Here is a 14920-nt window from a genome sequence, read left to right on the forward strand (position 1 = left end):
CAAATTGGAATTCAAAACAGGATACAGAAATTTAATTTGAATTTGGGCCGGGTGATGACAACATCTAGACAATCTGGAACACTGAAACTCAAGGTCTTCTTGGCAAGTTGCCAAAATAAAGGTTTGGTTTAGCCTGATTTTTTTGAGAGAAATATATTATTATTGTATAGTAAAATGTATCTCTCAAAGTAATATTATTATTATTATCATACCAATATGATTTCAATAAATATCATACAACCAAGATATTGTTTCAACTGTGTTTTAATTAATACAACATTGAATTGGTATAGTTTTTGTAAAAAAAATTTAAAATTATATATTTTTTAATTCATTTATAAAAAACAGAATACTGAAAAATAAAACTTAAAACAAAAAATAAAACATAACTTGTTTGTTTACATTCAATTTCAAGGTCTAACACACATGTGGAATTTCCTTCTATATTAATTGTATTAAATAAATATGGACACTGAATGCTATGGAAAAAATGGAAAAAAGAAAGAAAGAATATTTTGCATATTCAGACCCACCCGGTCTTGGCAAAGTTGGTCCAGTATGTCATCACCACAGCGCTAAGCATGACATCATTTTTGGAAAAGTTGCAAGGGAAGAGGTCTGTTGCTCCAATCATGGGCACACCAAACACATATGGTATCTCATCTCCGTGTGCGGCGTCTGCCCATTCGGGTCGAGCCTCAGTTTGGCAGTGGTGATAGAAGGTGTAGAAGTAGACGGGGGACTGGTAATCTGCATGGAGCTTGGCAGTAGCGACGGCTGGCGCCACCCACTGGTGATCAGTGAATAATGCCAGAAGAGTCTTGCGCCGCATTTCCCCATTGTCCCGATCTGCCCAGTCTGTGTACATGAACTTAATAGTCTCCCTCAGGATGTCTTTACCTACAAAAAGATAGAGAATAATTACAGTAAAGAAAGAGCAGACAAGAAAATGAAAGTGAAATTTGAACAATAATGTGAATATGTTGGATAAAATTTGTCCATGAATGCATGCTATTTGTAAAAATAACAATATATATGATAGCTCACATCCATAGAACATTAAATACCAGGTATAAAATCTCTACATCACAGGTCACACAAAGTAGCATGCTGATGGATATTGCTTGTCTTAATCGCCCTCTGGTGGAAAAAGTTAACAACTAACAACTAGCTAATCAAGAGTCAGCAGAATACCTACAGTAGTACTAATTTTATTGCTGTACTCAGCATTGCCCCTCATTAAAAGTCAGAATGATGTTTACCCAACTAGACTTGAGTCTTCACTAAGCAAAATAAACATAAGAACTACAAGGACTGCTCTGCATTAAACCTGTATTCAGGAGCGTTAATGTTACGATTTAATCTAAACATCCATTTTTTCACCCTGATAAAACTGTCATACTCTGGCACAGTTTAATATGAAATATGCTGATATAGAAGCCTAATTGTTTACTTTCTAATGATAACTGTAAAACAGGCAAGAAAAATAAAAGTCAAATAAAAAAACTTTACCTTTAGGGTATCCATAGAGGTTATCCACAAAGTTGGAGATGGTGTAGTCAAAAGCTGCAGCTGAAATGCCCTCTTCACTCTCAGTGCCCCCATCATCCACAAACTTCAGCCCCTCCCCTTGATTTACACCAATCAGAAGATCGTAGTTTAAGAACTCCCCCTAGTGGAGAAAGAATTTAACATTCTCAGACAAACTTAATGCAAGTAACCAGCAGGTAAAAGCAGTTATTTATTGATTTCTTAATTATATGGCATTTTTCAACCCTTCTTCCCTAGAATTATTCTAAAGAAAAGCTGAATTCACAAAAGTTGTTAACAATTTTACTTTGCACTTTTTTTCATCTTAAAAAATACTGACCTTAATTGAAGAATCACACACATATCTGACATTGTTGTATAACATGATTGCATATTATTGCATATCAAAAGTAAATGGTGTCATTTTCATGGAACATTCAATCCTGCATTTACAAAAGTAGGTCTGATCACTAAGATCTGGTTTTAAAGGTAGTTTGGATGGTTTACTGGACATAGTTTAAACCTAATCCTTGGCCTGGAAAGTTACAATTCACATGGAAAAATGTTTGATAGACTACACTGAATTTAAACCAACATAAGTCTTGCAAACCATCTTCACAAATGACAGTAATCTCAAAATCACCTGCTGCATCAAGATCTCAGGGTCATCTGGCACAACGTCTCCGTCCATCACAGGTCCAAATGCAATATGGTAGCGGGCCGGCTGGATGTCCTGATCCACCAACTCTCTGAAATTTTTCCTGCGGAGACAGTCCACCAGGTCTGCAGTCTCCCCGTATGTGCATCCCACTTTACGGGCCAGAATCTTAGTGTACTTCAAGGGCTGGTAGCTAATGGACCAGCTGGAGATGGCTGAACCACTCTGAGCAATGGCTCTCTGAAACAGGCCTGGGACGGAAGGAAGCAATAACAAGCTGTTAACTACACAGAAGGAAACTTGCATACATAATAACATAACATACCTGGTTTATACATGTAAGGATAGTTGAGGCACAACATATCATGGATCTAATATATATATATATATGTATATATAAGAAAGTGTCCTCTAACTGGTCACCATCAGTTTTGCATAAATTATCAATGGTTTGAAATGGTTTTCCTCATTTCCTTGAAGTCCTGAGGTGTGACAAATTAATTTTTGAGCACATACCTCGTAATAGTCTCAAAAATAATATGAGGTCAAAAAAATCTGTATATTAATTAGCAAAATTCTGTCTAAAACAAATTTAAAAGTCTTAAAAGAGTTTAGCATGTCACACTGCAGGACATTTTCAATTCTCAATTTTCCAGAAGTAGCCATTTAACTGTGATATGAAAGTATACTGTAGTATGGTTATTTAAATGTTATTAGTATATCCGGAGCTTGTTAATTGGATGTAATTACTGTCAGTTCCAGTAGCGCTTAACACAGTGTCAGATGGAATTGCATCAATGAAAAAACTGAGAACAGAGGAAAATGAGGATTTGGTTTGGCACAAACTCCATTCTTCAGTGATTATTGAGATAACATTGTACTAATTCCATCTTGCATTGAAATAATAACAATAAATATATTATTCTCTTACAAATACAAACACTTTACAAACAAAGCCTTTTTCCTAAACTCAAGAGAAGAGTAGAAACATATTACCGAATGGCTCTTCTTTTCCTTGTTCTACCCTCCATCCTCTCTTTCTGTCTTTTTAATTATTGAAGAACATGTTACCTTTCCCAGGGAAATCAATAAGGGGCTACTGTAGCTTTGTCTCTGCTAACACGCCTGTGCTTTTCTCTTTACCTAGCTTGTCCAAACAGGCACACAAACAGACATCAAGCATAGCGTTAGTTCTGGCAGGTCACTTGAGTCAAGCTTGCATCAGCTGTCGATCCACGTCTACCAATAGGAATACGACACCTATCACAGCATTCCTATATAAGGTCTATTCAGTATCATTCATATCGCTTGCTCAGGAACAAATGACCCTCCTCCATCCCCAACTCCTCCTTTCATCAAAGTCAGGACTTGGCTGTCTGATATTCCTCATTGAATCAGACTCCCTTTATCTTGAATAATGTTACACTAAATTGTGATTAATAACATTAATGATATCTGGATTTGTTTCTGTTCTGTTTACCCAAAGGGGGTTATTGCTATATTGTTTTTTTATATATAATTTATTGTCTATTCTCTTTATTATTAGTGTTTTTATTACCTTAAATCAGTGGTTCTCAAACATAGTTAAGCGGTGATCAAAAACTGACTTTGTTGTTGTTTTTTTGCTCCACTTGAGTGAACGTTATTCACTTACTTAACCTTAAAGGGATAGTCCACCCAAAAAGGAAAATTCATAATTTACTCACCCTGATGTCATTCCAAATATGTATGCATTTTTTACCTAGACAACACAAGAAGATAATTTGCAGAATGAAAACCAAACAGTTTTGATCCCCTTTGACTTTACTCTATTTTTTGTCCGTACAATGGATGTTAGTGAGACCGAAAAGTGTTCGGTAACTAACATTCTTCAGAATGTTCTTTTGTGTTCCACAAAAGTCATACAAGTTTGGAACGACATGAGAGTACAGGGAAATTATGACAGAATTTTCATTTTTAGGTGGAGTATCCCTTTAACACTTACCTAAAAACCTTTATTTGTTTATTTGTTCCTATCTCCGTTGGCTTGGGCTCCTTACAGGGAAATAACATGATTGGTTGCTCCAGGGTAACAACTGTCATGACTTACCTAGTGTGATTGACAGTTGTGAGCTGTAGGACTGATGTTAGGGGAGGATGACAGTGATGATGAAGATGGTGCGGGTGAAGGTGGACTTTTTTGACGAGCAATGCAGCAAAACAGAGTTGGACAGGACGGTGAGACAATTTGTAAAGTAACACGCACAAACACAACATTAATAATGAGATTGAAACCTGTGCAAAGATAGTATTAGTCTGTTAAAGCATTAACACATAAACAAACACACACATACACCCGTGCACATGCACACACACACACACACACACACACACACACACACGCATTTGTCTTACCCTCAGAGTGGTGGGACAGGATGAGTAGGTTGACACAAGATGCTCCAGCCCCAGAGCCAAAGATAGTGATCCTTTCAGGGTCCCCACCGAAGTGTCCAATATTCTCTTTCAGCCAACGCAAGGCCTGGATTTGATCCAACAGACCATAGTTCCCTTTAGCAGACTGATCTCCTGTGCTAAGAAAACCTGAAGTAACGAAAGGAGAAATGGAAGAAAGGGGGAAAGGAAAAATAAGGACAGATTTGTTAATGGAAAGCAGTATTTTAATTGTTAGCTAAAACTATAACAAATTGTTTTTGGTCATTGAAATACAGCTGATATAAAATAAAAAATAAAAAATAAAATAAAAAATAAATCCTTCCTAATAAAATAAATAATATAAATTAAAAAAATAAAAAAACAAAAACAAAAAAAATATAAAATTATATAAATAATAAATGAGAAAAAATAAACTAAAATGTAATTTTTTAAGATAATTTTTCAAATTTAAAAATACTATAGCATATAAAAATACTAAAATAATTGAAAGAGATGGCAATAATCCCGTCAGCTAGCATTGTTTAGCAAGTTAACTGCTGAACAGTGAGAGAAGACAGAAAGCACTGTAAAGAAGAGAAGAAGAAAGTAAGAAAAATAGTGGACTGAAAAAAAACAACAACAAAACAAAACATAGAAAACATTTGATTTGGCAGTTGACCACTGATCTTTAGTCAAATGTCTGATAACAGCAGGGTAAGAATGAAAGACAGCTTTACACAGCAAAGAGAGAGAGAGAGAGAGAGAGAGAGAGAGAGAGAGAGAGAGAGAGAGAGAGAGAGAGAGAGAGAGAGAGAGAGAGAGAGAGAGAGAGAGAGAGAGAGAGAGAGAGAGAGGGATGGCTGAGACAGGGTGAGTGAGTGGATTCTCTAATTTGGAAAAACTGTTTCATCTGCCTCCAAGTCACGAGAAACTTACTGATCAAAGTCTGACACACACACACAAACCAGCTTTTAAGGCACCATAATTGAACATTCAATGCCTTCAAATGTATATCCTGCTTCTTCGGCAGTTATTATTCAAATCATTCTAATATGCTGATTTGTTGATCAAAAAACTTTTCTTATTTCTAAAAAAGTTGTATTTTTGGGGAAACCATTATATATTTTTCTGGATCCTTGAATAAAAAGTTCAAAAGAACAACTTTTTTTAAATGGATTTTTCTTTTCCAACAATATAAAAATCTTTACTGTCATTTTTTTTGTCAGCCACTGAATGGGTCACTGCTGGTTAAAAATATTAATTTCTTTAAAACATATAGAAAAATATCTTACTAACCCCAAACCTTTGAACGGTAGTGTAGAAACTAATTTACAGTTTTCAACCACTCTGTCAGACACTTGTCTTATTATAGGCTAGAAAAAAAAAAAAAAAACTAAAAGAAGAAACAACAAGATGATGGCATCTTAGTAGTCACAATGTTACGCAAACATTGAACTCGGATGTGCCTTGATACCTTCCTTCATCCATATACTGCCTGTGAAAGTGCAGCTTTCAGACAGCTGTATTCTCACTTCTCAAAAATACATGAGCACATACACTAAACTCTTTTTACTCTTCTCACCTATAACCTTTCTTCTGGATTTTTGTGAATATTGTGACACTACCTGAATTCATAACTACTATGTGATAGTCTGAGGTTGCTATGAGAGATAAGAGAGGGCAGATTATGGTTGTGGAAAGACAGTTAACAATGTAGATTGATCTGTCATGGAGAGTACACAGCTTGACAGTAAGACAGCTGTGACTTGGCATGATCCTTATTTGCTATGAATAAAATAACCATAAACACACACACAATGGTTTCCATGTTTTATGGGGACATTTCATATAGGTGTAATGGTTTTTATACAAACTGTATTTTCTATCCCCTTATTCTGTCCCTACACCTAAACCTACACCTCACACAAAACATTTAGCAGCATTGTTAGATTTTCAGTCACACTTTATTTTAAGGTCCAATTCCTGCTATTAACAAACGTTAACTATGACTTTTGCCTCAAAAAACTCCTAATTTGCTGCTTATTAATAGTTAGTAAGGTAGATATTAAAGTTTAAATATTGGCTATTAGGATATGTGCAGGATATGTGCTTTATAAGTACTAATAAACAACCAGTATGCATGCTAATAAGCAATAGTAAGAATTGGTCCCTATTCTAAAGTGTTACCAGATTTGGTATGATTTATTAGCTGTTGTCCTCATGGGGACCAAAAAATGTCCCCACAAGGTCAAAATTTACTGGTATTACTATCCCTGGGGGGACATTTGGTCCCCATAACATAGTGAATACCAGGTACATGCACACACTTGACCAAGTTCTTCATTATAGAGGGGCATTACAAGTTAACGTTTATGTTTTCAGGAACGATTAAAAGAAAGTCAATCTGTCAGTCAGTCCTCCTTCAACCACAACCACACTTCCTTAATCTGTTCACAACCATTAAATACATTCTGCCACACACAGAATGAATTTCTCTGCAAATCATTCATAAATTCATTAATATGCAAAATTTTGGCAATTTATATAAAACTGTTTTTTATGTATGATTTACACAGAATTTAATTCTGCTCGTGTTTCATTAAAAAGGTCCTTGAAATGTACGCCTTAGAAACAATTTAATCTAACTCATGTCGATTTTTATTGAAAGCGTACGTGGCAAATTCACTAAAAGTTGTTTCAGTTTAGCATGCGTATGATCATTGCTTGATTTGCATAATTTCTTTAGTGAATTGGGTGCTAAAACAACTCAAACAGCACAATGAAATAAATGGTGCTAACAGCGGCACACCATTCATTCTTAGAGAATTGCTCCCAAAGTGAACCATTATTATGACAATTTTTAATCAATTCCAACCCATCTATACACTATTAGCATGCAGTCCACATCCACACACAGAATGCAGAGAGAGAGATTTGGATTATTCCTCAAAGAGCATCAAAATAGACTGTGCAAAAATGTCACATCAAAGAGCGTCAGTTATGGAAATGAGATTATCCGTGGCTGTTTAGATTTATTACATCACCTTTAGTAGATCTCTCACAGCAGTCAAATGATTTGCTAGTACAATGCAACCTCTTGGTCAAACATATGAGTTGGCCTCAAAATCTCCTTGCGGACCTTAAAATAACAAAATTAAATTGTTTTTTGGCCAGAGCTTTGTAAGCAGCCATTAAAACCACCATGATCATTACTGAGATTTCACCCCCTAACATCTTCGGCTTTAGATTTATCTTCATTATCATTATTTCTATGCTCTGTCAGCCACATTATCCTGTTGAAGTGTATGGGTACGCCTCTGTAAAATTGTCTTTAAAAGAATCCTCAGCAGAAATTTGGACTGGAAAATAAGGTCCCACTTTTCTGATTAGCTTCTGTGGCTGTGTGTGTGTGTATATGTGCACAATGCTTGTTGAACTGCATTGAAGACCTTAGGTGACATTTCCCATAATGGCTTTAAAGAGATCATTTGCATTTGCAATGCAGCACAACCAATTATTTTATATCATCATAATATTAAACTGTACCCATTCTGACACTTGACATTTTTGGATCAATTTCTAAATGCCTGGATTTGAACAGAAAAATCAATGTCTGTATAAAGTACAGACAAGTATTTCAGCTCTGGAAACCAATGAAAAGGAAACCAAAAGACTGAACTGATGGGTCATTCCTACAGTAATGTACATTTTCATGTTATCATCAGTTATATATGTCTTAACATAGTGGATAAAACGGTAAACAGTTTCTAAAGATGGAAATCACATGAGTTAAATTTCTCAGAATATCACAGCTAAGGGAACATGGGGTGAATTTTAAATCATTATAGTACTTTGAGCAGATGTTGCTGTGTTTGCCATGTCCCCAGGTGCTACAATATGAAACTTGGAATGGAAAAACAGGCAATATATTAAGAAATATTCCATGTGTCTCTTCATTTTCCCCTTTCCCTCATTGTTTCAAACAAAACATGCTTTCTTGGGCATTTTAATTTAGTTAATCATTTTATCACTTAATATTACTCGTCTGAAGTCGATAGAGTCAGTAAAGTCAGTTTTGAGAAAAATCGAGTTTTCTGAAGGTTCCAAAGCAAAATCAAATAGCAACGTTGCATCTTTTCCTCCATTTCTTTTCTTAATAATAATTACTATATTAGTAATCACAATATAGATATTTTTATTTTATCTTTGTTATTAAAAATTAGAACAAAGATGCAAATAAACAGTAGAACAAATATACAGGTAAGAGAAAAGTGCTATTAAATAGTACATTACTTTTTTCATCATCTACATCTAAACAGAAGCATTAAAGTAAGAAAAACAAATAGGCTAATTAAATGTAAAAATCAGTTTACTGTATTCACTACAAATAAACTGATTATTAAAATACAGAAACAGTTTAATCAAGAGAAATTAGTGATTCCCTCTTTTCTTTTATTGTTTGATTAACATTAATGAGACAGACAACCTACAGGTGCTTCTCAATAAATTAGAATGTTGTGGAAAAGTTCATTTATTTCAGTAATTCAACTCAAATTGTGAAACTCATCTATTAAATAAATTAATTGCACACAGACTGAAGTAGTTTAAGTCTTTGGTTCTTTTAATTGTGATCATTTTGGCTCACATTTAACAAAAACCCACCAATTCAGTATCTCAACAAATTAGAATATGGTGACATGCCAATCAGCTAATCAACTCAAAACATCTGCAAAGGTTTCCTGATCCTTCAAAATGGTCTCTCAGTGTGGTTCACTAGGCTACACAATCATGGGGAAGACTGCTGATCTGACAGTTGTCCAGAAGACAATCATCGACACCCTTCACAAGGAGGGTAAGCCACAAACATTCATTGCCAAAGAAGCTGGCTGTTTACAGAGTGTTGTATCCAAGCATGTTAACAGAAAGTTGTGTGGAAGAAAAATGTGTGGAAGAAAAAGATGCACAACCAACCGAGAGAACCACAGCCTTATGAAGATTGTCAAGCAAAATTGATTCAAGAATTTGAGTGAACTTTACAAGGAATAGACTGAGGCTGGGATCAAGGCATCAAGAGCCACCACACACAGACGTGTCAAGGAATTTGCCTACAGTTGTCGTATTCCTCTTTTTAAGCCACTCCTGAACCACAGACAACGTCAGAGGCGTCTTACCTGGGCTAAGGAGAACTGGACTGTTGCCCAGTGAACTGGACTGTTGCGCAGTGGTCCAAAGTCCTCTTTTCAGATGAGAACAAGTTTTGTATTTCATTTGGAAACCAAGGTCCTAGAGTCTGGAGGAGGGGTGTAGAAGCTCATAGCCCAAGCTGCTTAAAGTCCAGTGTTAAGTTTCCACAGTCTGTGATGATTTGGGGTGCAATGTCATCTACTGGTGTTGGTCCATTGTGTTTTTTGAAAACCAAAGTCACTGTACCTGTTTACCAAGAAATTTTGGAGCACTTCATGCTTCCTTCTTCTGACCAGCTTTTTGAAGATGCTGATTTTATTTTCCAGCAGGATTTGGCACCTGCCCACACTGCCAAAAGCACCAAAAGTTGGTTAAATGACCATGGTGTTGGTGTGCTTGACTGGCCAGCAAACTCACCAGACCTGAACCTCATAGAGAGTCTATGGGGTATTGTCAAGATGAAAATGAGAAACAGTAGACCAGAAAATGAAGATGAGCTGAAGGCCACTGTCAAAGAAACCTGGGCTTCCATACCACCTCACCAGTGCCACAAACTGATCACCTCCATCACGCTGAATTGAGGCAGTAATTAAAGCAAAAGGAGCCCCTACCAAGTATTGAGGACATGTACAGTAAATTAACATATTTTCCAGAAGGCCAACAATTCAGTAAAAATGTTTTTTTTTTTAAATTTTTTTTTTATTGGTCTTATGAAGTATTCTAATTTGGTGAGATTGTGAATTGTTTTTCTCCAACAGTGAACCAGATGTTCACTTTAGACATAACATGTTATGTTTGTGTGAATACTAACCAAGACAGATATATTGAAATACCATAATTCTGTGCATATGCTGGAATGCTGTGCTTCACAACTATACCAAAGTTGTGCTGACAAAAAGCACCAGTCGTCAAGAAGTGAGAGGAGAAAAAAGGTACACCTCTCAGAAAATATACAAATAAAGATCATTTTAGATGTTTAATTACTATGTAGAGCATTGGGATCGCTAGACAAGGGCTTAATGAACCAATTTTTATGAAAACCTCTAGACTGACTTTTTTTTGCCTGTAGTAATGAATGAAGTGACTGAGCTTAACCAGGGCACATTTCTGAAATTTTGTTAGCCTTTTACAGAAATTCCTCCTTGAATAACAACACAAGCATATTCAAGTTACAGAGTTTTAAAGGCACTGCATAACATGAATGACCCAGATGCTCTTATTGTGCCTCCTACCATGATGCCTACCTGTGTGGCATCATTTGACTGACTTCACATGTTGGTACTATAAATGGCAACAATGTGCCTAAAATATAGGCCTATATATAGCAAATTTATAAAAGCAAGCTCATGCAGTATTGAATAACTTGAACATCAGGAGGAATGCACTGCTGCTTTATGAATACATGAATGCTTAGTGATGACATACTGTGTGCTAGTGGGTGTTTATATGTATGTATGTGTGTGTGTGTGTGGTTGCTCACAGTTCTCTGGTGTAATTCCCACTGTGCTTGCAGGGACAAGACTGAGAAAGCCAGACTCTCACACACACACACACACACACACAGACGCACACATACTGTACAGTACATGCAACAACAGATGGCGGGGACAGACACATGGGACTGTTATAGAAACTGTTTACTGAATGTAAGCACAGAGATGTGTGCATGGATCTGTATAACTGCTCAGTTAGAACAAGATATGGACCAAAATAATAGGTTGGGATCTTCTTTTGCTTTCTATTCCTCTGTCTGATACTTTTTAGCTCCCTTTCTCTCTCACTCCCTCTTCCATTTACTCTCATTTGCTGTGCCTTCACACACTCTACTGGCCCTCCTGCCCAGGGTAATTGGGGGTGAAATAGGGGAGACAGTGGGCATTTGTAGTCCAGCACTGCATGATGGAACACAGAACACACAAACGCTCATACACACACCTCCACAGGTGCAATAAATGCCAGCGGGGCTGCCACAATCCGTGTGCAGTATCAGAGCTCTAGAAAAGAGTGAAGGCAAAATGTATTTGAACACACATTCCAGATAAAACAACACTTATTTAAACAAAATCTGCCAGGCTTGCACTGTTCAAGAACAGATGTACTCACTGTTTAAATAATGTGTGTATGTGTGCCAGGGTTGTGTATCATTCAGAACTGAATTGAGCATGCCATTCAAATTTCAATTTGTTTCCTGAATTTGAATTGAGGCAGCATACAGGATGCAGAATTGCAATTTAAATTTGAATGCAAAGAAGTAGAATTACAATGAATTGTGAAGAAATTCCTATATAATAAGCAGCTTTGAAACTTTAAATACTGGCTTGACAAAGCATTGTTTTAAAGTTTAAAAAAAGTTAAACTCTTGAACTTTGAAGCATAGAGGATTTATACAGTAGACAGAAAAACAATTGATATAGAAAAACAGACAGACAGACAGATAGATATACATATAGATAGATAGACAGACAGACAAACAGACAAAGATAGACAGACAGACAGACAGACAGACAGACACAGACACACATACACACACACACACACAGACAGACAGACAGACAGATAGACAGACACACACACACACACACACACACACACACACACACACACAGAGACAGACAGACAGACAGACATACAGATATACAGACAGACAGACAGACAGACAGACAGACAGACAGATAGATACACAAACAGACAGACAGACAGACAGACAGACAGACAGACAGATGATGATAGATAGATAGAAAATGGCAACTTTTTTATGAATCATTAAATTAAATTATGTTTTATTTTGAGATGGGAAAACTGTGGGTGGAACTGAGGTTGGTTAATGATTAATAATTAACATACTCCTTTGTGTGTAACAGATGGCGCTTGAACCATAAATACCATCTCTTAACATCCTGACTATATCGTTCTATCTCCTCTGAACTTTTGTGCATTACTGTCACATTTTTGTTCTGCAAGGCACGAGACTGACCCTGCGTGACTGCTTCTCTGAGAGTGTCCAGGCAGCATCATGCTTCAGTGGCTGCATGACTTCCTGTGATCCTACGCTGTTTCCTCCCACAGCTCTGAACATTCCCTCCTCTTTAACTTTATTTTTATGGCACTCAGGCGAACAGTGGCTCAAACACTCAAACAAATCTTTTTCCACTCATACCCTCTCATTCTCTCCCCTTCCTTCTTGCCTCGCAGCATAATTAAAAAATGCTAATTATATGATAAACTACAATTCATTTTGATGCTGCAGATTGCATCCATTTGTGCTGAATGTGGCGAATATTTGAATAAATCTGTCTGATAACAAGCTGTGTGCACTGATAAGCATGTAATGAAGGGGGACAAAAATATGAGGTTACATCTGTTTGGTGTAAAAAGGTGGAGGATCTGGACATGGAGACGCTGGCTGGAAAGTCAAAGGGTCAGAACTGTGTCCGCATATTCAGGTGAACCTGTCAAGAAATTCTGGGTCATATTCAGTCCCCAAAATCATAGACAAATTGTAAAATTCAAGATTATATTAAGATTATAAAACAACAAATCACATTTTTTATTTTAATTAGGATTTCTTTTTTTGCATTAACAATTCTAGTTACCATAATGAACGTAAACAAATTTTATTCTCACATTTCAGTAATGTTAATATGTGAACAGCAATGTTTTGCATTTTGATAATGAGAATTTGGGATGAAAATATGCTTAATTTTCATGAAAATATGGCAAAAAAAAAAAAAAAATTATATAAAATAATATATTTCAAAAACAAAATATTTTTTTTTTATTTCTCTGATCCGTCCATTCACATCCTTCTATAAAGCCATATAACTCTACTCTTTGTCTGTCTGATTTTTTTTTTCTTTGCCCTGAAAAAAGCTGCCAGTCAAAATTTCCTGAGTTTCTATGATGGTAGTGAAAGTGATGGACTCATGCATTCATAACTCACACTATAAATAAATTAATACAATAAATTATACATTAATGTCATAATGTTTTTCTTCATTATTGGGAATATTTCAGCAGGGAAAGAAAGAGAAAGATATGTACTCACACACAATGCCTGGACTACCGTTGAGCCTTTCAGAATTCACAAACCTTTCATAATATTTTGCAACTGGCGGACATTTATAAATGATCATCTACAAAAATAAATGGCTCATGAATACAGATTAGAATCCCACAGTTTCATATTTTTAAGTTAAGACTTTACACTGTCTAACCAGATGAGAAAGAGAGATAGAGAAAAAAAAAGAAGAAAAAAGCTACTTGGCAGGAAGAACGACATGGTAGACGCTAAAGAGTCTGGTTCACACGGTAGCCAATTTATTTTTTTTTTTCAGAACCATCTGATTAGACAGAAAGAGAGTGACTGATCGACATGTAAATCTGTGTTTATATAAAATAAATTATACCACAATAATAGGCTGATCAATTTAAATTGCAGCATGATAGTCTTCAGGAATAGCAGTACACAAAAATCTGTAAAAATGTAGCAAAATGCATACAGACGCAGATCAGATTTTCTGCCTGTCCAAAAGTAATAAGTATAGACTATCTTACACATACTGTAGATTATATTGCACAGACATAAGAAAACAGTCTGTGTACTTTTGCATCCATTCGTTTTTCGTTTTTTAACCCAGAAATGAAATACGAAAAATGCGGTTTCTTCTTTAATGGTTCAAACACTGATAAATAGAATAAGCAGACACAAACTAATTTCATTATTCAAAATCTGTATTTCATTAAAAATCATAAAAATTATATAAAGCTTGTTTTTTTAATGTACATAAAATAAAATTTTAATACACATAGGGCAAACCTAGTGACAATCTTAAAGCAAACATTCATGTGTCTTATCTGCAGAGGTACCCCCCCGACACACACACACAGCTTGAAGTGTGAAGTTTATTCTTGTACACAGATATGGCATATTCATGGCAGTACACATGAAATTCATGCATTTATTTGTCATTTAAACTGATGTAAACAGAAAAAGAGTAGACTGGATTTTTTAAACCTGTCGCCCACTCTATAGTGGAAATTAAGTGTTAAGGCCTTAATTGCTCAGATAACAAAAGTCACTAGGATTTTTTAAGAAGGTAAAAGTCTGACCAGTTATACAGCAACGAATCAGACGAG

General features: G+C 35.8%; 1 protein-coding gene across 2 annotated transcripts in view; it reads right to left on the minus strand.

The window, feature by feature from the left end:
* The window catches only part of LOC109058635 (neuroligin-2-like), a 168475-nt gene that overhangs the window by 4263 nt on the left and 149292 nt on the right, over positions 1 to 14920 (minus strand). For both annotated transcript variants that reach the window (XM_042759747.1, XM_042759746.1), the window contains 4 exons: positions 4583 to 4768; positions 2174 to 2439; positions 1513 to 1672; positions 534 to 900 (listed from right to left, as the gene is read on the minus strand). In XM_042759747.1, the coding sequence (XP_042615681.1) occupies positions 534 to 900; positions 1513 to 1672; positions 2174 to 2439; positions 4583 to 4768 (979 nt within the window). The remainder of the gene's footprint in view (positions 1 to 533; positions 901 to 1512; positions 1673 to 2173; positions 2440 to 4582; positions 4769 to 14920) is intronic.

The sequence above is a fragment of the Cyprinus carpio genome, chromosome A7 (genome assembly GCF_018340385.1).
Source record: "Cyprinus carpio isolate SPL01 chromosome A7, ASM1834038v1, whole genome shotgun sequence".
NCBI classification, from domain to species: Eukaryota; Metazoa; Chordata; class Actinopteri; order Cypriniformes; family Cyprinidae; genus Cyprinus; species Cyprinus carpio.